Below are 21,576 nucleotides of genomic sequence, written 5' to 3'. Positions count from 1 at the left end.
TCCTGCCTTTAGTTTTGAATCACGTTAATGGAGATTCAGTAAATGTACATTAACCTCTGTGTGATCTTCTACTAGAAGGGAATATTCATTGGTGTCTTTTTCATCCTTAACGTGGTAGAAATTATTGCTGTGTCCCCATGGAAGAGAACACCTGTCTAATCATCCAAAATAACAGTCTTCTGAAACCAATTTTTTTCCTACTTACTGGTATTTAGTTTCTCACAGTATCACCAAGGTTGGAAGAGACCTCACAGATCATCAAGTCCAACCCTTTACCACAGAGCTCAAGGCTAGACCATGGCACCAAGTGCCACGTCCAGTCTTGCCTTGAACAGCTCCAGGGACAGTGACTCCACCACCTCCCCGGGCAGCCCATTCCAGTGTCCAATGACTCTCTCAGTGAAGAACTTTCTCCTCACCTCGAGCCTAAATTTCCCCTGGTGCAGCCTGAGGCTGTGTCCTCTTGTTCTGGTGCTGGCCACCTGAGAGAAGAGAGCAACCTCCCCCTGGCCACAACCACCCCTCAGGTAGTTGTAGACAGCAATGAGGTCACCCCTGAGCCTCCTCTTCTCCAGGCTAAACAATCCCAGCTCCCTCAGCCTCTCCTCGTAGGGCTTGTGCTCGAGGTCTCTCACCAGCCTCGTTGCCCTTCTCTGGACATGCTCAAGCATCTCAATGTCCCTCCTAAACTGGGGGGCCCAGAACTGAACACAGTACTCAAGGTGTGGTCTAACCAGTGCAGAGTACAGGGGCAGAATGACCTCCCTGCTCCTGCTGACCACACCATTCCTGATGCAGGCCAGGATGCCACTGGCTGTCTGTTAAAAGCAGCTTCCAATCAGAAAACTACATTAGCAGTCACACTGAGATTATTATTCTAATAGTTTCCAACCTAATTTTGGAGACTGGGGCATGCCTACTTGCCCATAGTGAGGAACTTTGCTCCCATTGTCCTCCTATACCTCTTTTCCGTATCTTCCTATACCTCTTTCATAAATGACACTGAAGAGGGAAGAGTTGTAGTGCAAATGTAACCTTAATGGTTCCAACTCTAGAGTTTGCATTGCTGACATTGTGGGAATAGATTCTGTGTGGCTAAACCACTTTCTTCGCTCCAGGGAAAGGTCAGACAGTGCAGTGGAACATGAATAGACACCTTACATGGAGCTGCCAACTTCTCTTCCATGGTTGTGCTGTTTTGTCTTGGGCAGAGCAGAGTGTAAAAACTGTCTTGCCAAAGCTCAGCCAACAAGTTATGACCCAGCTTGTACAATACTAGTGTTGCTGTAGCTGAAGACAAAAAATAATCTCCAGGATTCTCCTGTGCCTGTTTGAACCTGCAGTTCTATGTATTAAATTTCTTTGAGTAATGCATGGATTAGCACAAAAAAAATATCTTTTTGTCTCTTACAGTACTCAATCTGCAATGAGCCTTTAATTGAATTATCCAACCCAGGTGCCAGTGGGTCCTTATTTTTTGTAACTAGTGATGATGAGTTCATCATTAAAACAGTTCAACACAAAGAGGCTGAGTTTCTTCAGAAGCTCTTGCCAGGTTATTATATGGTAAGTAATCTAAGACTGTTTTTTACTTGTATTTTTCCTGGGTTTAGTCACACTTCTGAAGATTCAGTTTCTTTTATTGTCTTTTAATCCTTCATTGACTTCAGCTAATTTTTTTCATAGTTTTATACTTCTCTTTCAACTTTGTATCCCACACACCCAGCAGAAAGAATAAATATAAATCAAGGATATATTTAAGATAATAATTGCTGTTCTTTTACGATTCAAGATGAAGCTGAATGTCATCTTTTAATCTGATACCAGACTTTGCATCAAAGGTGATGGTAACAAAAAGAGATTTTTACATTTCTAATTCAGCTTTTTTTTTTTTTCTTCACCATTTTGTGTTTGTCTACCCTCTGCATTTCACACAGAGTGGACAAATAAACTAGATCAGTCAGTTTCACTTTTGTTTCTGGGCTACTTCTGATTTCAATTTCTCATGTATTAGAACAGTGATGTAAAAAAATTTATCCATATATTTTTTAAAAACATTTTTTAAATGGAACTTTCTGAGGGCTAAGTGGATTGTATTGGCTTTATGTGTCAGTCACCAGAAAGGGAAAACACTGATCCAAAGTAGAACTTAATTCTCTTTTACTTGACGATGTTTTTATTCTTTTCTTTTAAAAAAAAAAAATGCACAGAGGGGAAAAAAAGCTACTCCATATGAACAGAATTTCTTGTGGGTAGTGTGCAGAGTTTCAAGGTATTAGACCTGTGACTGACTCTTTTCTTTCTTGAGTAAATGCTTGAGAAGTTACTTTCTCATTTGTACTAAAAATGAGGAATATTATCATTGTTACATGAAAATAACATGGAGGCACAGTTTGTTTTTAAAAAGATAAGCAGTAGTAGCATGAAAAAGAGCAGTCATGGCAGGTACTGGTTGTTTTGTTATTTCTAGTCATGATAATCAGCTTGGCATAAGTTTGAGTTATTACAAGTAAATATAAGGCCACTTTGCTTTGTTTCTGGGAAGCTTATTCTCACTGCTACTGTATCTAAGTGTTTCCCAAGTGTAAAACTTCAGTTACTGTGATTATTTCCCATGAAAGTATTTTCTTCCCATAGTTGTATGTTGTGACTTCATAGTCATGTAAGACTCAAAGTGAGTTTTTCCTTTTGTCCTCTTCCATGTCAAAAACTGAGATTAGTTGTATTCAGACAGAGGATTTTCACTCCCGCCGTTCTTACCTTCTCCTGGTTTATTTTTAACCTGTTGTGGAATTTAGCACTAACTCTTGATGTGAAGAGCCTCATGGAGACAGCAGTGTTCTGGTTTTCAGAATCTAAGTCAGGGTGATGAGAAGTACGTTTGACCCAAGCTCTTTCCAGCGGGTGGAATGCAAAGGTTGTTTGTCAGAATAAATAAGTTAAATCATCAGTATACTTTTAGGTTTGGCCTAGTAATCTCATCGCAAGAAAGGGAAATCTGGCATAAATGCAGTTATTACCCAGACCGTGGCCTGTGTGAGTTGTTGGCAGTGTTTGTGCTAGCTTTCTGAAATACCCATGAGAAAATCAACTGGTCCAAGAAACTACGCTGAATATGGAAACACTCACAGTTTTCCTGATGCCTGTAAATGTCTAAGTGTGGAAGATTACAGAAAACAGACAGGTCTGACAATGTCTCTTTTGTTTTAGAACCTGAACCAGAATCCAAGGACTCTTCTGCCCAAATTTTATGGGCTATACTGTGTTCAGTCAGGAGGCATTAATATCAGAATCGTTGTAATGAACAATGTTTTGCCACGAGCCTTGAAAATGCATTTCACGTATGACTTGAAAGGCTCCACATACAAACGGAGAGCATCAAGAAAAGAGAGGGAGAAGTTCAACCCTACATTCAAAGACTTGGATTTCTTGCAAGATACGTGTGAAGGGTTGTATTTTGACTCTGAAACATACAGTGCACTAATGAAAACACTACAGCGGGACTGTCGAGTAAGTAAAAATTATTGTCTAGTTAAACTGCTGTGTTAAAATTTTATCTAGGTTTATCTACATATTTACCGGCTCTAGATTTTTCTGGAGGGCAGGGCATGGCTCTGTATGTTGTTTAACTTCCATTTGCTTTTTGTACAGTTTACTTAGCAAAAATACAAGCTTCATCAGTGCTTTGACATCCATAGCTTTTCCTAAGTTGTTGCAACCTGAGGTCAGAGAATAGTAGAATGGAATATCTTGTATTAGAAATGGTCTGTAAGACTCATTGGATCCAACTCCCAAAACAGGACAATGTAAAGGTTAATCCTCTTATCTAAGTGTGATATCCAAAAACTTTGGGAACAAGAGGCTTAGGGCCATGCTCACTTCCCTGGGGAACTTGGTTAAGTGTTTGACCATCCTGTCACTGTAGAACTTTTTTTCCGGATATCCAGTCTGAACTTCCTCAAAACATATTTACGCTATGCCCTCATTTCATAATCACCTTGTAGCAGAGATCAGCATCACCATTTCTGTATCACCTCATGAGGAAGTTGAGGACATCAATGAGTTCACCCCTTAGTCTTCTGTAAGCTGAACAAAACCTAATATTCTCATCCCTTTTTCCCCAGTCATACCTTCTAGTCCTTTCACCATCTTTCTTGCCTTTCTTTGGACACATTCTAATATTTGTGTATTCATCTTATATTGTGGAACCCAAAACTGCACACAGTATTTGAGGCAAACTTCCACCAATGCTAAGTGTAGTGCAACAGTCCCTTCTTCCAGCCAGTTGGCTATACAATGCTTAATGCACCCCTGGATACAGTTAGCCATTGTGGCCACCAAAGCACCTTGCTGGCTTTCTGACCTTACCATCCAGCACAATCTCCTGCACCCTTTCTGCAGAGTTGTCCCTGTATTTGTTTGCACATCCAGGATTACACTGATCCATCTGTGAAAATAGAGGTTACTATAAGAAAGTAGTCCAGTAGGGAGGTTTTTAGTTCTTCTTCTTGCTTCCCATTAATTTGGAGATTTTAATAATTTTTTTCCTGAGTCACAGTTAGCTCCATGGTACTGTTTTTGTGTATGATAAACTCTTTGTAGAGCTGCAAGCTCAGTACTACTTCGCAACAAGAGCTAAGAAACTAAGTGGGAGAGGCATATCTAGTGGCAGCAGTCCTGGTTTTGGAGAAGTACCATTCTCAGCTGGAAGGTGCCGCTTAATAGCTGCATTACGTTTTTGAGGCAGGAGGGGGTTATCTGCAATTGACCTTTGAGAGGATGTTGGTGAATGGAGTCAATGCCTCTTGTGGAGAGGAAGAATTGTTGTAAAAATACTTTTTTTTCTGTAGGAAAAGGTAAGAAAATATTAAGTATGAAAAATGGGAGCTATCTGGTGATTGGCATTTCACAGGATTCATAAGCGTTGTGCAAAGAAAAGGCTGTATTTGTCCAATGGGAATCCTAAGAGTTTCACAATGAAACAACAGAATGGTTGGGCTGAACTCATCACATACAAGAGGCATCCTGAACATCAGTGTTTGTTGTTCAAAGCCACCTGTGGTGCAAGAAGGAAAGCATGAATAGTGCTTTCTGTTTAACTATCACAGAAGTCTGCAATGCCTTGTGCTTGGTTTGCAAAGCTGAGTGACCTAATGTTCAGCTGCATATTCAGGGCACCACATTTATCTAACACTACACACTGGTCTTTCTGTGGCCGTTTGCAGTGTTTCTTGAGTTCCTGACATATGTGATAATGCAGAATGCATCAGTGTGACACATCTGGAAGTGTGGATGCCCTTTTGTGCATCCCACGAGTTGTCAAAGATTATTCATCCAGTCAAAGCTGTGGGGGAATTACCTGGGAGGGATCTGTTGCATAGAAAATAATAAACAGAATCTAGAGGAAGGAACTGAATGGAGAAGTAAGAAAAGAACCGATTAATTGTTACATATAAAGGGGACTCTCACTGTTATTTGAGTGCTAAACTAATTATCAGCTTGACTAAACCAATGGGTGTAACTTTATAGTGTTGTTGAAGACAAGTTTACCATACATACAATACAGTCAGTTGAAAAAATGAAATTCAAATTCCAGGTTATTGCTGAGATTAATTATAGCTATCCTGTGCTTGCCAGCAGACACTATCATAGTGACAGGGATGGGTGGCAGTAAAAAGGAGGGAAACAGGTGACACACTGCAGGCAAACAGTACTAAAAATAAATACTTTCACTTGCCAGAATAGCTCTTCTAAAAATGCTTGCTTTGAAGCCTTACTCACTTCAGAGTGCTTTGATTTGTGAAGCCAGTGTGTCTGAGTTTGGTATAATCATAAATTTTCAGAGCACTGGAAAGTAGTTTCAATAGCTGTGATTAATTTTTGTAATTGTGCTGTTAGCTGCTGTGATCATTGTATAAAATTCATTAATTATTGAGTAATAGCCCAGATTCTCCAATTTTAAAATAAATTTGGTCTTATAAATATTAACAGAAACCACTCTGTTCATTATCGAGCCCCAGAATTAAAAGCTTCATGGCATATAAGTAAGAGCTAAGTCAGTGAAGACATTAAAAACACTTTAAGAAGCATTTGGGGAGTTTTAAAATTTAATTTAATTTCTCTTAAAGGTGCAGAAAATTAAGCTTCATGTCAAGCTTAGCTGCTGTTGTGCTTCATTATGAATACCTAATCTTGCAAAAAATGTTTGCAATATTTATGTAAGGCAAAGGATAAGCTATGGGAGAATGATGTGTTAGGTACAAATAACATTAGTACAGCTCTGTATGAGAGAGACTACAAGTGAATTAATAGTAGCATTCAGTTTTTCACAGTGTAGAATAGAAGTGAAGCTAAGCATCCATTATTAATTATTTGATATCTACTGGAGCTCTTAAACTGTTTAATAAGTACAGAGAGCACAGGGCAGAAAGCACAGCAAAGTAAGAGAAATTGACAACCCAGACACACAAGTGGCACAGTTTCTTTTGATTGTCCCATGTTAAAAATGGAGATAGAGCTTTATAAAGGCACACATCAAAAAATTATTGTAGGAAAGGTACACCAGACTATCACATGAGAATGGTCCTGTGATTATGAAAGCACTCTTAGTATCTTCCTTCTAATCCTTTCATGGACAGAAGGACTGGTAACCATTTATTAAAGAGAAAAGAAGGAAGTCCATTTTAAAGCTGACAATGTTGTGGTTGTGGAGGAATATTATTGTATTAATTGTTCCTCATCTAGTATTCTAACAAAGCATGTTAATGTAACTTTAAATAAGAAACTTGAACTTCAGGCAAATTGATGAGCATAGAATTCTGTATTGGTACACCTTTGCTTCACACATTCACACAGACGCAGCATGTTCTTGAATGTCAGCGAGTCACACTCACAAGAAGGGTCGTAAGGAGGAGCCAGAAAACTACAGACCTGTGAGCCTGACCTCAGTGCCAGGCAAGGTCATGGAACAGGTAATCTTGGGTGCCATCACAAAGCACCTACAGGATGGCCAAGGGATCAGGCCCAGCCAGCATGGGTTTAGGAAGGGCAGGTCCTGCCTGACCAACCTGATCTCCTTTTATGATCAGGTTACCTGCCTGGTGAATGTGGGGAAGGCTGTGGATGTAGTCTACTTGGACTTCAGCAAAGCCTTTGACACTGTCTGCCACAAGAAGCTCCTAGCCAACTGGCAGCTCATGGTTTGGACAGATTCACTCTGTGCTGGATCAAGAACTGGCTGGATGGCAGAGCTCAGAGAGTGGTGGTGAATGGTGCCACATCCAGTTGGCAGCCAGTCACTAGTGGTGTTCCCCAGGGATCAGTGGTGGGCCCAGTCCTGTTCAATATCTTTATTGATGACCTGGACGAGGGGATTGAGTCCAGCATCAGTAAGTTTGCAGATGACACCGAGCTAGGAGCAGGTGTGGATCTGTTGGAAGGTAGGAGAGCCCTGCAGAGGGACCTAGACAGGCTGGATGGGTGGGCAGAGGCCAATGGGATGAGATTTAACAAGGCCAAGTGCAGGATTCTGCACTTTGGCCACAACAACCCCAAGCAGCGCTACAGACTGGGGACAGAGTGGCTGGAGAGCAGCTACGAGGAAAGGGACCTGGGGGTACTGATAGACAGTAAGCTGAAGATGAGCCAGCAGTGTGCCCAGGTGGCCAAGAGAGCCAATGGCATCCTGGCCTGCATCAGGAACGGTGTGGCCAGTAGGACAAGGGAGGTTATTCTTCCCCTGTACTCAGCACTGGTCAGGCCACACCTTGAGTCCTGCGTCCAGTTCTGGGCCCCTCAATTCAAGAAGGATGTTGAGGTGCTGGAACATGTCCAGAGAAGGGCAACAAAGCTGGTGAGGGGCCTGGACCACAAACCCTATGAGGAGAGGCTGAGGGAGCTGGGGTTGTTTAGCATGGAGAAGAGGAGGCTCAGGGGTGATCTTATTACTGTCTACAACTACCTGAAGGGGCATTGTAGCCAGGTGGGGGCTGGCCTCTTCTCCCAGGCAACCAGCAATAGAACAAGGGGACACAGTCTCAAGTTGTGCCAGGGTAGGTATAGGCTGGATATTAGGAAGAAGTTCTTCCCAGAGAGAGTGATTTGCCATTGGAATGGGCTGCCCAGGGAGGTGGTGGAGGCACCGTCCCTGGGGGTCTTCAGGAAAAGCCTGGATGAGGCACTTAGTGCCATGGTCTAGTTGACTGGCTAGGGCTGGGTGCTAGGTTGGACTGGATGATCTTGGAGGTCTCTTCCAACCTGGTTGATTCTATAATGATTCTACTCAGAAATTTGGAATATTCTGTTAAAAACAACCTAGTTGCATTTTTTTCCCATTTCCATCTGCTACTGAATCCAAGAGAAAACAAATTTGAGACAAACTAAAAGGAGGAACTAAAAGTAGGCTGTTCAGCCTGGATAAAAGAAGGCTTCAAGGAGACCTTATGATGGCCTTCTGGGACCTGAAGGGTGCCCACAAGAAAGCTGAGAAGGGACTTTCTACAAGAGCTTATAGTGGTAGGACAAGAGGGAATGGATTGAAGCTTGAAGGGGCAGATTTAGACTGAATAGTAGAAAGAAATTCTTTACAGTAAGAGTGGTGAGACCCTGGAACAGGTTGTCCAGGGAAGTTGTGGATGCCTCTTCCCTGTAGGCTTTGAAGGCCAGGTTGGACAAGGCCCTGAGTAGTTTGGTCTAGTGGAAGGCATCCCTGTCCATGGCAGGTAGAGGTTGGAACTGGGTGGTCTTTAAGGCCCCTTCCAACCCAAACTATCCTATGACTCTATAATTAAATGTAGGTAGCTCTATTAACTGGGCAAATGGAAAAGAATCCGAAACCAAGAAATGTTGTTTTACACAAACAGACAAGGCACCTCACTGTAGAACTAGGGAATTTTATATTGCAGTGAATAATTAGATTTTCTGTGAGCTATCAGAGTGCTAACAACCTGCAAGTAGGTGCAGTATGCACGCATATGACTTCTTTCAAATTCATAGAGGTGAAAAAAAATTCTCTCTGTAGATACTTGTACTAGGAAGTGAGATTCAGATAATCTTTACTGTTTCCTTCTTTGCCTTAAGGCATGTCTCACTACAAACAAGGAACCCAAAACCTTCCTGAAGGGTGAAGGCTTAGTATGTTTCCTCTGTGGCAAAACAGTTTTTCTAGTGTCTTTTTGCATTAGAAAAATAGGAGAATTGTTAGATGCCTCATGGGAACATTACCAGGATTTTTTAGGTAATATTTCCATGCTAGCTGGAGAGGTAACATTTGTGAACATCATTTATTTGTCTGGTGGTCAGGTCATGTTTTGGGTTTGGTTTTGTCTTTGTCTTTCATTCTCATCACTTAAACCTTGTCATGACATGAAGGACAAAATATATTGCTGCTAAGACTGTAAACTAGAATTAAAAATCAAATAACAGAATACAGCTTTTCTTCTGTTATGAGATTTCCCTTCTGATAATTTAAAATAGAAATTAGGTCTATTTATTCCAAGATTGCAGTTTACCAGAATTCTTTTAATTTAGCGTAATGCACCATTGTTACAGCTTCTTTATTTCCTGTTTGAGATAGTTGATAGCAATCACTGGAAATTATCCTGTTGCTGAGAAAGCAAAAGGCATAGTTTGTTAGGAGTGCTCTCTATGTTTAATAAGAATTTTATGCAAACTTTGGAGAATGTTCTAAACAGACACATGTGGTTAGCCATTTTTTATTTGCAAGTTAATAATTAACATATTGACACCCGTATTGCAAAATACCTCTTACAGAAGCAACAACAGATTGTGGTCATGCAGTTTTTGAGAACAACAACCAAAAAAATATTTCAGCATGTTTTTAAGTGATGAAAATTGAATGAATTTAGGTCAATGATTGACTTAATGATCTTAGAGGTCTTTTACAACTGAAACAACTCTGATTTTTTAGTCTGGAATTTTCCATTTGTTTTGTTAGCAAAGAACTCTATGGACATCTCTAAGGAAATCACATTATTTAATACTGGCATTAATGCCTGAGTAACAAAGAAGACTGTAAAGACAAGGAAATTCAAAGTTGAACAAAAAGAGGCCATATCTAACAAGTTTCAGGCCTGGGTGTTATTTCTATCCCTACTGTTTTAGCCAGTTACCACAAAGCTTGAGACTTTTGCAGTATGAATGTATATCTGTTCTGTGCTGAAACAGCTGTCACAGCGACCTTGTACAATGGAATTTATTCAGTAGATTAAAAAAAATCTTGAGTAGGGTGTGTGGAGAATCTGCACAGATTATTATTTAAGCCAAATAATTTCAGAGAGCCATTCTACAGCTTATCCTTACAAAGAGTAGTGTTGGCCTAACTTGTAGCATTATTGAACTGCAGCATAGGGAAGAAATAGTAGACAACATGACATGAAGATGGAGAATGTACTCAGATGAAGAACCTCTTTGTCAGAAGTAGTAGGTTGAGGAAAATGGACACAGAATGATACTACAGATCTCTTATATTCATGTATTATCACTTCTGTATGATCAATTGAAACTCTAAGTTTCCCTTCTACTTTGAAAATCAGAAAGAAGATTGTAATTTTAGGAGTGTTACTTAACAATTTGTTTCAAGCAGTCTGTTGAAATGAGAAATGACTCCACTTTGGGCAAGTTGGTGATATATTTTCTTGGGTCAGATTAATTTTATACTGAACCCATCACTAGGCATTTGACATTTGCACATTTATTTCTTAGAAAACTACTATTTTGTGAAGTCATACCTTGTTTTGCTGATTTTTTTATATCTCCTATTTGGGAGAATAATTACTGATTCCATGTAAAATCAGCCTTCTTTCTGTTACATTAGTTTCAGTGTTCCTCATCCAAAATGTAAGAGAGGATGTACTTGCTTGTATGACTGTCCTTTTAGGTTTTGCATCTTATATTGCTTGTGAAACTAATTATTTTTTTTTACTAGCGTCTTCCTTGATTCCTTTATTAAAATGACCTGCTGACTTGGGTTGTTTTGCATAATAACAATGTGAATGCAGCCTTCTCTGTCAGTACTATAGCTTTGGCTGTGAATATCATCTATAGTAGAGGTGATATTCCAAGGCAGAAATACTTGCTTTGCTCTTTTAGTTGCTGGCTGAGATAGTTGAGTGGAACCATGTCCAAGATGATACAGAACGCTTAAACATTTCTTAGCTCAGGGAAAACAAAGTCTGATTCAGGGGTTTATTTTCCTATGTTCCAAAACAACTTAGTTGTATTGCTATTTCCTTGGGGGAGTTTATGTGATAAGGAAGCAAAACAGTGCTTAAGGCTAGAGAGGGATGGGTGAAACTTGCCATCTGGAAGTTGTCAGAGCAGCTAAAGCCAGCCTTGAACACAGTCTTTCATGAACAGGTAACAACACTGTGTTGACAGAATCTGTGTAGCTGGTGATATAACAAAGATATATAAATACAAATTAGATTAGTGATTTAATGTTGAGTTAATGAACTGACTGTTCACTTGCCATTATCAAATACAACTGCAAATTGACGTAAGAATATGATAAAATCATCCAGTGCCATATTACTCACCAAAGTGCAACTTGCTAGCAAGTGAGTAAAGACTGAATTCCTTGACTTCAGCTGCACAAGAGTGTATTTCTGGGAGTTAATGTGAATTTCTAGTGGTCTCAGATGAATGACATCAGGTGCTTTACAGGGATTTCTACTTCTGCTATGAATACAGTGCTTGAATATTGTGATTTGAGTGTGGGTTTGTTTTTTTTTTCATTAGATTAGGAACTCATTTTGATACCTTTGCAGCAAAAACTTGCTTTCAAAGGCAGTTTAATATAAAATGATATAAAGCTACTTGCAAGCAACTTTCAACACAGGAAGAGGCCTTTTTGTCTTCTTGTAGGATGAGGCACTTTCAGAAATAGCTTGACTAGCTGTGTTCTGTATTTTGTTTTCCTTGACAAACTAGATTCATTTGTAGCTGGGTAATAGGTTGGACTGGATGATCTTAGAGGTCTCTTCCAACCTGTTTGTTTCTATGATTCTGTGAAAACTGAGTGAGAAAATTGTTACTTTTTTTTTTTTAATCATCATTTGGTATTTTAAATATCATTGTTGATACATGAGTACCCTTCAGATATATTCAACTGGAAATCCCACTGACTGAAGTAAAATTTCTGTGTTAATAGAGACTGAAGAATTTGACGCAATGTAAGTTTTCCTTGAGTATTGATTTTTTTTAGATTCTTCCTTGTTGTTCTGGCCAGTAATTTCTTATCAGAATTTTCCTTAGGAACAAACAGGGGAGTGAAACATGCTTACATCACAGAATCGTTAAGGTTGGAAAAGTCCATATGTCAGCCTGAGACCACCATGGCCATTAAATCATATCCCGAAGTTCCATCTCTCTGTTTTCTGATGGTGACTCCACCACTTCTGTAGTGGACAGCTTGTTCCAGTGCCTGACCTCTCTCTCAGTGAGTGGACAGCTTGTTCCAGTGCCTGACCTCTCTCTCAGTGAGTGGACAGCTTGTTCCAGTGCCTGACCTCTCTCTCAGTGAGTGGACAGCTTGTTCCAATGCCTGACCTCTCTCTCAGTGAAGGCATTTTTCCTAATACCCAATCTAAACTTCCCTTGGCACAACTTGAGGCAATTTCCTCTGGTTGTATCACTAGTCACTTGGAGTTATGTCCTACTTTTGAGCCACAAGATGCTTAGAGCAAAAGGACAGAAAGGTATCTTACTCCCCATGGAGTAAGATAAAAATGCTGGCACAGAATTGGATGCTAAATGTGAATACCACTTACAAATATATATATACAGAAATACAAAAGGTATTCAGGGAAATTCAATAGATACACATACCAAAAAGGTGTTCAGGGAAAAGCAATATATACACACATCAATCCATGTCAGCCCAGTTCTTCACCTGGGCCCACCAGGCGAAAACCTTCCAAGACTGTCCAAAGCCTCCTCTGTCCCATTCAGCCTCAGCAGACCCAAGAGCAGGCTGAATTGGCCTCACTGCTAGGCCCAGTGACATAGCTAGAAATGAGCTTGCCACCCAAAGCCCGGAGAAGGCCATTCTTCCCCACAAACAAAGAGAGAGCAGCCTGCTGCATGTGCGCAGAGAGGGTCTAACCTCAGCCAGGGGAGATTTAGGCTCGAGGTGAGGAGGAGGTTCTTCACTGAGAGAGTCATTGGACACTGGAATGGGCTGCCCGGGGAGGTGGTGGAGTCGCCATCCCTGGGGCTGTTCAAGGCAAGGTTGGACGTGGCACTTGGTGCCATGGTCTAGCCTTGAGCTCTGTGGTAAAGGGTTGGACTTGATGATCTGTGAGGTCTCTTCCAATCCTGATAATACTGTGATACTGTGATAGTCTCTTCTCCAGACTGAACAACCCCAACCTCCCTCAGCCACTCCTCATAAGAATTGTTCTCCAGACCTGGCAACAGCTTTGTTACCCTCTCTGGACGAGCTCCAGCAGTTTGTCTTTCTTGTATGCAAGTGCACACAACTGAGCACAGCACTCAAGCTGCTGCCTCAGCAGTGTTCAATACAAGGGCACAATCACTTCTACTCCTGCTGGCCACACTGTTCATGGTACAAGCCAGGATGCTGTTGGCCGCCTTGCCCACCTGAGTGCCCTGCTGGCTCATGTTCAGCTGGCTGGCAGCTGGCATCCCTGGATCTTTTTTTCTTCACCAGGCAGATTTTCAGTCACTGAGCCCCAAGTCTGCAGCGTTTCATGAGGTGACCCAGGTGCAAGACCTGGCACTTGGCTGTGTTAAAACTCATACAGTTGCCATCACCTTGTTGATCTAGCACATCCCTATCCCTCTGCAAAGCCTTCCTTCTTTTGGTCATATCAACACTTTCACTATGTTTGTGTCATCTGTGATCTTACTGACAGTGCACTCGATCCCTTCAACCAAGTCATTGATAAAGATGGCACCAAACCGGAGCCCTGGGGAACACTGCTGCCAACTGGCCATCAACTGCATTTAACTCCATTCTCTGAGTTTAGCCACCCATCCCGTTGTCATCTTAGAGAAGAGTACACCTGTCTAAGCCATGAGTCATGTGCAGCAGAATGCTGTGAGATTGTCTACCTGGATTTCAGTAAAGCCTTTGAGACAATGTCCACAGCCTTCCCCTCATCCACTAGACAGGTCACCTGGTCATGCTGTTTGCCCCTGATCTTATGGTCACCCTGCACATGCCATGTGATTGTGCTCAGGATGAACCACTCCATAATCTTTCACAGTACCAAAGTCAGACTGGCAGACCTGTAGTTCCCTGGATCTTCCTTCCAGCCGTTCTTGTAGATGGGCATCACGTTGCAAGCCTCCAGTTGCCTAGAACTTCCCCTGTTAACCAGGACTGTTGATAGAGTAGCTTGGCAAGCTCCTAGCTCCTCTGCCAGCTCCATTAGCACTTTCAGTGGATCCCATCTGGCCCCATAGACTTGTGAGTGTCCAGACAGTGTAGCAAGTCATTAAGTGCTTCGTCCTGGATTATGGGAGGTTTATTCTTTCTGATCCTGTCTTTCTGCTCAGGGCACTGAATACTCTCAGGAAAACTGGTCTGACAATTAAAAACTAAGGCAAAGAAGGTATTTAGTACCTCAGCTTTCTCCTTATCTTTGGTGGCAATACTTCCCCATGGCTCCCCTTTTGTTCTTGATGTATTTGTAAAGGTATTTTGATTATCTCTTCCAACAGTGACCAGATTGATTTCTAGCTGGACTTCTGCCTTTCTTCTATTCTTTGTGCATGACTTAATTAGATCTATGTACTCTTCTTGAGTTGCCTGTCCCTTCTTCCAAAGCTGGTACACGTTTTTCTGAGTTGCAGCAAAAGCTCCATGTTCAGCCAGGCCAGTTGTCTTCCACAGCCATTTTTCTTACAATATATGGGGACAGCCTGCTCCTGTGCCTGTAAGACATTTTTCTTGAAGAATGTCCAGCCTTCCTGGACCCCTTTAGCTTTCAGGACTATTGCCCAAGGACGAAAGTCTCTCAACTTGTTTCTTGATCAATGTCCTGAACAGGCCAAAGTTTGCTTCTCGGAATCCATGGTAGTGATTCTGCTGACTGCGCCCCCACTCTGTACTTCAGGAATCAAGAACTCTATCATTTCATGGTCACCAAGTGCAAGATGGCTTTGAACCACCAGGTCACCCACCAGTCCTTCTCTGTAAACAGTAGGTCTAGTGAGGCGTCTCCCCTGGTAAAGCTTTCTTAACAGCTGTGTCAGGAAGTTATCTTCCAGAAACTCTGGGAACATCCTAGGCTTGTCTCTCTGCTGTGTTTTGTTTCTGGCAGACGTCTGGTAAGTTGGAGTCCCCCATGAGAAGAAGGGCTGGGGATTGTCAGCCACCTGTAGAATACTTTGTCTGCCTCTTCATCCTGGTTGGATTAGGTGGTCTATAACAGACTTCTCAACAGGCTATCAGCCTTGTTGGCTTTCCCCCTCATCATTATCAATAAGCACTCAGCCTTATTTTCACATTCATTTTGCCAGTCAAAAGATGAGCATAAAGAGTGACTGGCTTGGATATTAGATTTCTAAGGAAAGGTAACTAGAACTCTATATCAAATCAGTAGGCAGACAGTATTGCAATATCCTGAAGACACTTTGTATAATGAACAACCCTGCCTCTGCAGAGGACCGTGAGTAAGGGTCTGAGGGACAAGAGCTAGAGTTCATATGCTGTGTGCTGTTTGTAAGAGTACGTCCTACAGTTAGGCCATTGGATATGCAGGTGTTTCAATTTCATAATGAGCTAGAATTTAATAAATAGTTACTTAGTTTTGTGATACTTTTCAGTAACACTAGGAGAAAGTAATAACCAAAGAGATTTTTTAGTCCATTGTGCAGACAGGTAATATGGGTTTAAGTGACAGTGATGAATTGATGTAGTCAGAAAGATGAAATTGATCTCATAAGAGGTCCTTGTCGAAGAAGCAGCAGCACATGATACCACAGCCTTCCATGAGGCTACATCCAATATGTTTGTTATGTAACTAGTGCAGTTAAATAACAATGTATTTAGTGTAGTCTAATTTAAAAAGCAGCAGAGAACAGATTGAGGGCAGAACTATCAGTAGTTACACTTCTAACTGCAAAATAACAGTGATGGAGCTTTTTTTCCAAGTCTATAGTCTGACATTGCATGAACAGTGTTGCTGGCTGCATTGATAAAGTAATTACTTTCACAAAACATGAATTGACTTTGGTTTGGTTGTTTTGGTTTTGATTTATTTTTCAGTATTTAGTACCAAACATCGATTGATTATATGTTTTTAATTACTATATATAGTAATCTAATCTTGAGAAACCCTGAGTAAAGAGCATCAATAGGCAAGCAGCAAAGAAAACTCTAAACACAATGCACAATAACATTTAGAACATTATAAAATCATAAAATTGTTTCAATTAGGAAAGACCTTTAAGATCATCAAGTCCAACCAGATATTATCTAACTCTATCAAATCTGGTGCCAAGTCATGTCCTTATCACCACATTTATGTGTTTTTTAAACATCTCCTGGATGGTCATTCAGTCACCTCCCTGGGAAGCCTGTTCCAGTGTTTCATAACCCTTTTAGTGAAGAAGTTTACTATCCAATTTAAACCTCCCCTAGTACAACTTAAGGCCATTTCCTTTTGTCCTCTCTAGGGAGAACAGACTGACTCCCACCTTGCTACAGCCTCCTTTCAGGCAGTTGTAGAGTGATAAGGTCTCCTCAGACTTCTTTTCTCTAGTCTAAACCCCCAATTCCTTCTTTAGGGCATTGTGTGCCAAAACACATCACAAATCATTGCTTAGCAGCCTGAGGTAAAGGAAGGGTGAGTGGCATAGCTGGTGGTTTCTTTTTGGTATCAGTTTTTCTCCCTCCACCTAACGCTGCTGTTATAGAAGGTATTTAACAGAGTTGCTGTCTGCTAACTGGTTGTATTGCTAGATATGATCACGGCTTGTTTAGTTCATGTCTCCGTATTGACTTGATTTGTATTACCTTTTAATGGCAGTATGCCAGACAATTCATAGTGATCTCACTTACTGGAAACTTAGCACAGTACCTGTGCATGAAAAAGGATGGGAATTGGCCCACTGACAGTGGGGAAAAAAAAACCCAACAAAAGAAAACCAAACAATTGGTAGAACTGGAAGAGAGGGCTGACTGGTTAAGTCATATTTCAGAGATAAAACTGCACTTGCAGTTTAGATAAACCTCAGACTAATAAAAACAGATGCAGTATTTTATACTAAAATTCCATCCATTGTTAATGAGACAATGGTAGCAAATGCTTTTTTTAAATATTTGAAAATTCTCCAAGAAAAAAATCTCAATTATAAACAAGAGGTACATGGGGTGTAAAAAAAAAAGTATAGGCAAAAATGTGCCCTGAGGTCTCGAACGTACATTTCAAGGGACATAAGTGTCTGTAGCTCATACTTACGTGGTGGAACTATTCATTGATTATTTGCTATAAATGAAAAAGGTGCTAACTTGAAATACCTTCCTGCACTACAAAATAATATTGGGTAATATTTGAGCTATGCACCTTTCTTTCCAAGAGCATTTAACTAGAGAACTAGCACTTTGACTTCTGTGGGGTAGTACAAGATTTTTGTTTGATTATTATGTCACTTATTTTCCTAGTAAGAGAAACTTGTGCTTCAAAGACCTACTTTTATTTGGGTTTTAAAAATGCTGCTGTGTAATTCATATTTTAGGCAGTCATTTTTTTTATCTCAGTGCAGCCACCATTTCTTTGTTGATAGGTTCTAGAAAGTTTCAAGATCATGGATTACAGTCTGCTACTGGGAATCCACATCCTGAACAGTAGAAAAAAGGAAAAAGAGGGAGAGAATTCCCAGAGTGCTTCAGAAACAAAACGTCATGGAGGGCAGAAAGTTCTCTATTCCACGGCCATGGAGTCTATACAGGGCCCTGGGAAGTCAGGAGACACTGTCACCACAGAGTCAACAAACACGTAAGTGCCCTAACTTGCTCTTAAGGTTACTTTCCAAATTTGAATGTCCTGCCTCTTTAGTCTATGCCACTTGGTGCTAAGAGGCAAAACTTTAAAGAGTACAATACAGCAGGACTTTTTCTTTTTTCCCTTTTTTCTTTTTTTCCCCAAAAGCTGGATCAGCAAGGTTTGCTCCAGAGCAGGAAATGAAAATGTTGGTTAGTATATTGATCATATTTAAGTACGTGGTAGCAAATGTGGTTAGTTCAGAGTGACTTATGTATGCACAAGTGTATTCATTTATAGAAGAGATGCTATGAGACAGCTATTGCAGGAGTGTGATGGTTTGGGGGTTACCCCGCCCCCCCACACTTTTGTATTTGCCCCAGCTAACTCAGACGGACCCTGGGAATATAGATGAAGCAATTTATTTACAGCTAGCAGAATTTACAAGCAGCTATTTACAATATATACAGTTATATACAATTATATACAGTTATATACAAAGGATAAACAATACAAAAGCACAACTCCCCTCCCAGAAACCTGAGTCCCCAGGAGGGGCTCTCAAACCACCCCAACACCTCCCCCCGGCCCTCTCAACCTTACCCCAGTTCTCAGGAAGAAGAGAGGTGCAGCCAAGAGGTTAGGGAGCAAGGTTAGTAGGAGCAGGGTTAATGAGATGTGACCAGGTCTAAGGCAAAAGCAAGAGTGAGAAACAAAATGGAGAATGTTTTCTTCTTCTTCCCAGAGTTCTCAGCGTGACTGTGAGAGAAGTTGACATCAATTGTTTTTCATTTCACTGCCCGTTATCTAGTTCTGTTACCAAAACATTCTAGCTTGCTTCAAACTAGCACAATCCACCCCTTGTCTACTTCGCTCAGAGTATCGCTGAGAATTATCCAATCTAATCTAAACCAATATTTACACTAAAACAATATATACAAGTTCAGTTCACACTTCAATCAGATGTAGGTGATTCAAAAGCTCAGAACAGGGACTCCCAGGTGATGTTGGGTTCGTGCTCACGTACTGTAGATTCTGTTGTAGATTCTCTCAGTGTTGGGCGCCGATGTTACCTGGAATAGAAAACTCCTAACAACTTATGCTACACACTCTGAGTTTAAGCTCTCTCAGCTAAAGTTAAATTTCTCTGTGGAATACACTGGATTTCACCATTCTCCTGCATTACCCAGTATGTATGACCAGGACCTTCAGCAGATACCACCCCTCGGACAGGTTTCCCTTCACCCGAAGGAGAAAACACCCAAACAGTTTTCCCTAACAGATTCTTCTCACGTACAACAGGAACTTTATCACCGTCTACTGTTTGGACCAAATCTGATTGTGCAGGTCCTGCTCTGTTTACTGAACCTCTACTATTTACCAACCAGGTAGCTTGTGCTAAATGTTTGTCCCAGTTTTTCAGAGTTCCACCCCCCATGGCTTTTAGGGTGGTTTTCAGCAAACCATTGTAGCGCTCAATCTTCCCTGAAGCTGGTGCATAGTAGGGTATGTGATAGATCCATTCAATACCATGCTCTTTGGCCCAGTTTTTTACAAGATTGTTCTTGAAATGAGTACCATTGTCTGACTCGATTCTCTCTGGAGTTCCATGTCTCCACAAGATCTGTCTCTCCAAACCAACAATGGTGTTACGTGCAGTAGCATGTGGAACTGGATAGGTTTCCAACCATCCAGTGCTGGCTTCTACCATCGTTAGCACATACTGCTTGCCAGAACGAGATCGAGGTAAAGTGATGTAGTCAATCTGCCAGGCTTCACCATACCTGTACTTTGACCATCTCTCACCATACCATAAGGGCTTGATTCGCTTAGCCTGCTTAATAGCAGCACAAATGTCACAGTCATAGATGACTTGGGTGATAGCGTCCATGGACAAGTCAATTGACCTATCGCGAGCCCATCGGTATGTTCCATCTCTGCCTTGATGTCCAGATGAGTCATGGGCCCACCGAGCTAAGAACAGCTCACCTCGGTGTTTCCAATCAAGGTCAATGTCAAGTTCAGAGTTGGTATCAACTTGAGCAATCTTAGCAGCTTGGTCTGCCTGCTGGTTATGTTGATGTTCCTCAGTTGCTCTGCTCTTAGGCATGTGTGCGTCTACGTGCCGCACCTTCACTGGAATTTTCTCCAGCCGTGCATCAATGTCCTGCCATAGATCAGCACACCAAATAGGCTTTCCTTTCCTCTGCCAACCATTCTTCTTCCAGTCCTTCAGCCAACCCCATAGAGCATTGGCTACCATCCACGAGTCGGTGTAGAGGTAAAGGATAGGCCAATTCTCACGTTCAGCCACATCAAGAGCAAGTTGAACAGCTTTTACCTCAGCGAACTGACTGGATTCTCCTTCGCCATCTTTCGTTTCGGTAACTCTCCTGGTTGGACTCCAAACCGCTGACTTCCATATTCGCTTGTTCCCAACAAGACGACAGGAACCATCTGTGAACAAAGCATAGTTCTTTTCCTGATCAGAGAGATCACCATAGGGAGGAGCTTCCTCAGCACGAGTTATTTTCTCCTCTGGAGGTTTGGAACAGTCTGTGCCTTCTGGCCAGTTGGTGATCACCTCCACCAGACCAGGTCGATCAAGATTACCCATTCGTGCTCGTTGGGTTATCAAAGCCATCCATTTAGACCAGGTTGCATCTGTGGCATGATGCGGTGATGAACCTTTGCCCTTGAACATCCAGTTCAGAACTGGCAGTCTAGGAGCTAAAAGCAATTGTGACTCAGTTCCAATCACTTCAGAAGCTGCTTTCACTCCCTCATAGGCTGCTAGAATCTCTTTCTCAGTTGCAGTGTAATTTGTCTCTGAACCTCTGTAACAACGTCCCCAGAAACCAAGAGGACGACCACGTGTCTCATTTGGAGCTCTCTGCCAGAGACTCCAAGTTGGACCATTGTCACTGGCAGCCGTGTACAGAATGTTTTTAATGTCCGGACCAGATCTCACAGGACCCAAGCCCACTGCATGGACTACTTCTCGTTTGATCTGATCAAAGGCTGCTTGTTGTTCAGGTCCCCACTCAAAATTGTTTCTCTTACGAGTCACATCATGCAGAGGTTTGACAATCTGACTGAAACCAGGAATGTGTAGTCTCCAAAATCCCACCACACCAAGGAAAGAAAGTGTGTCCTTCTTACTGGTGGGAACTGCCATGGTAGAGACTTTGTTGATCACATCCTGAGGAATGTAACGGCGACCATCCTGCCACCGCACTCCCAGAAACTGAATTTCTCTGGCAGGTCCTTTGACCTTGTCTCTCTTAATGGCAAAACCTGCTTGCAACAGAATGTCAATGATTTTGTTACCTTTCTCGAAGACTTCCTCAGCAGTTTGGCCCCACACAATGATGTCGTCGATGTACTGGATGTGCTCTGGAGCTTTACCTTTCTCCAGTGCATTGTGGATGACTGAGTGACAGATGGTTGAGCTGTGTTTCCACCCCTGAGGCAAACGATTGAACTGGTACTGGATTCCTCTCCAGGTGAATGCAAACTGAGGCCTGCACTCCTTTGCTATGGGAATAGAGAAGAAAGCATTAGCAATGTCTATGGTTGCATACCATTTAGCCTCCTTCGATTC

At 41.6% G+C, this 21,576-nt stretch overlaps 1 protein-coding gene across 2 annotated transcripts in view; it reads left to right on the top strand.

The window, feature by feature from the left end:
* Positions 1–21,576, top strand: part of PIP5K1B (phosphatidylinositol-4-phosphate 5-kinase type 1 beta) — a 102,420-nt gene that overhangs the window by 63,275 nt on the left and 17,569 nt on the right. For both annotated transcript variants that reach the window (XM_064140000.1, XM_064140001.1), the window contains 3 exons: positions 1,414–1,566; positions 3,211–3,510; positions 17,776–17,987. In XM_064140000.1, the coding sequence (XP_063996070.1) occupies positions 1,414–1,566; positions 3,211–3,510; positions 17,776–17,987 (665 nt within the window). The remainder of the gene's footprint in view (positions 1–1,413; positions 1,567–3,210; positions 3,511–17,775; positions 17,988–21,576) is intronic.

The sequence above is a fragment of the Pogoniulus pusillus genome, chromosome Z (genome assembly GCF_015220805.1).
Source record: "Pogoniulus pusillus isolate bPogPus1 chromosome Z, bPogPus1.pri, whole genome shotgun sequence".
Classification (NCBI taxonomy): domain Eukaryota; kingdom Metazoa; phylum Chordata; class Aves; order Piciformes; family Lybiidae; genus Pogoniulus; species Pogoniulus pusillus.
Note: the sequence above shows the minus strand (reverse complement) of the source record. Positions and strands in the feature narration are given on the sequence as shown.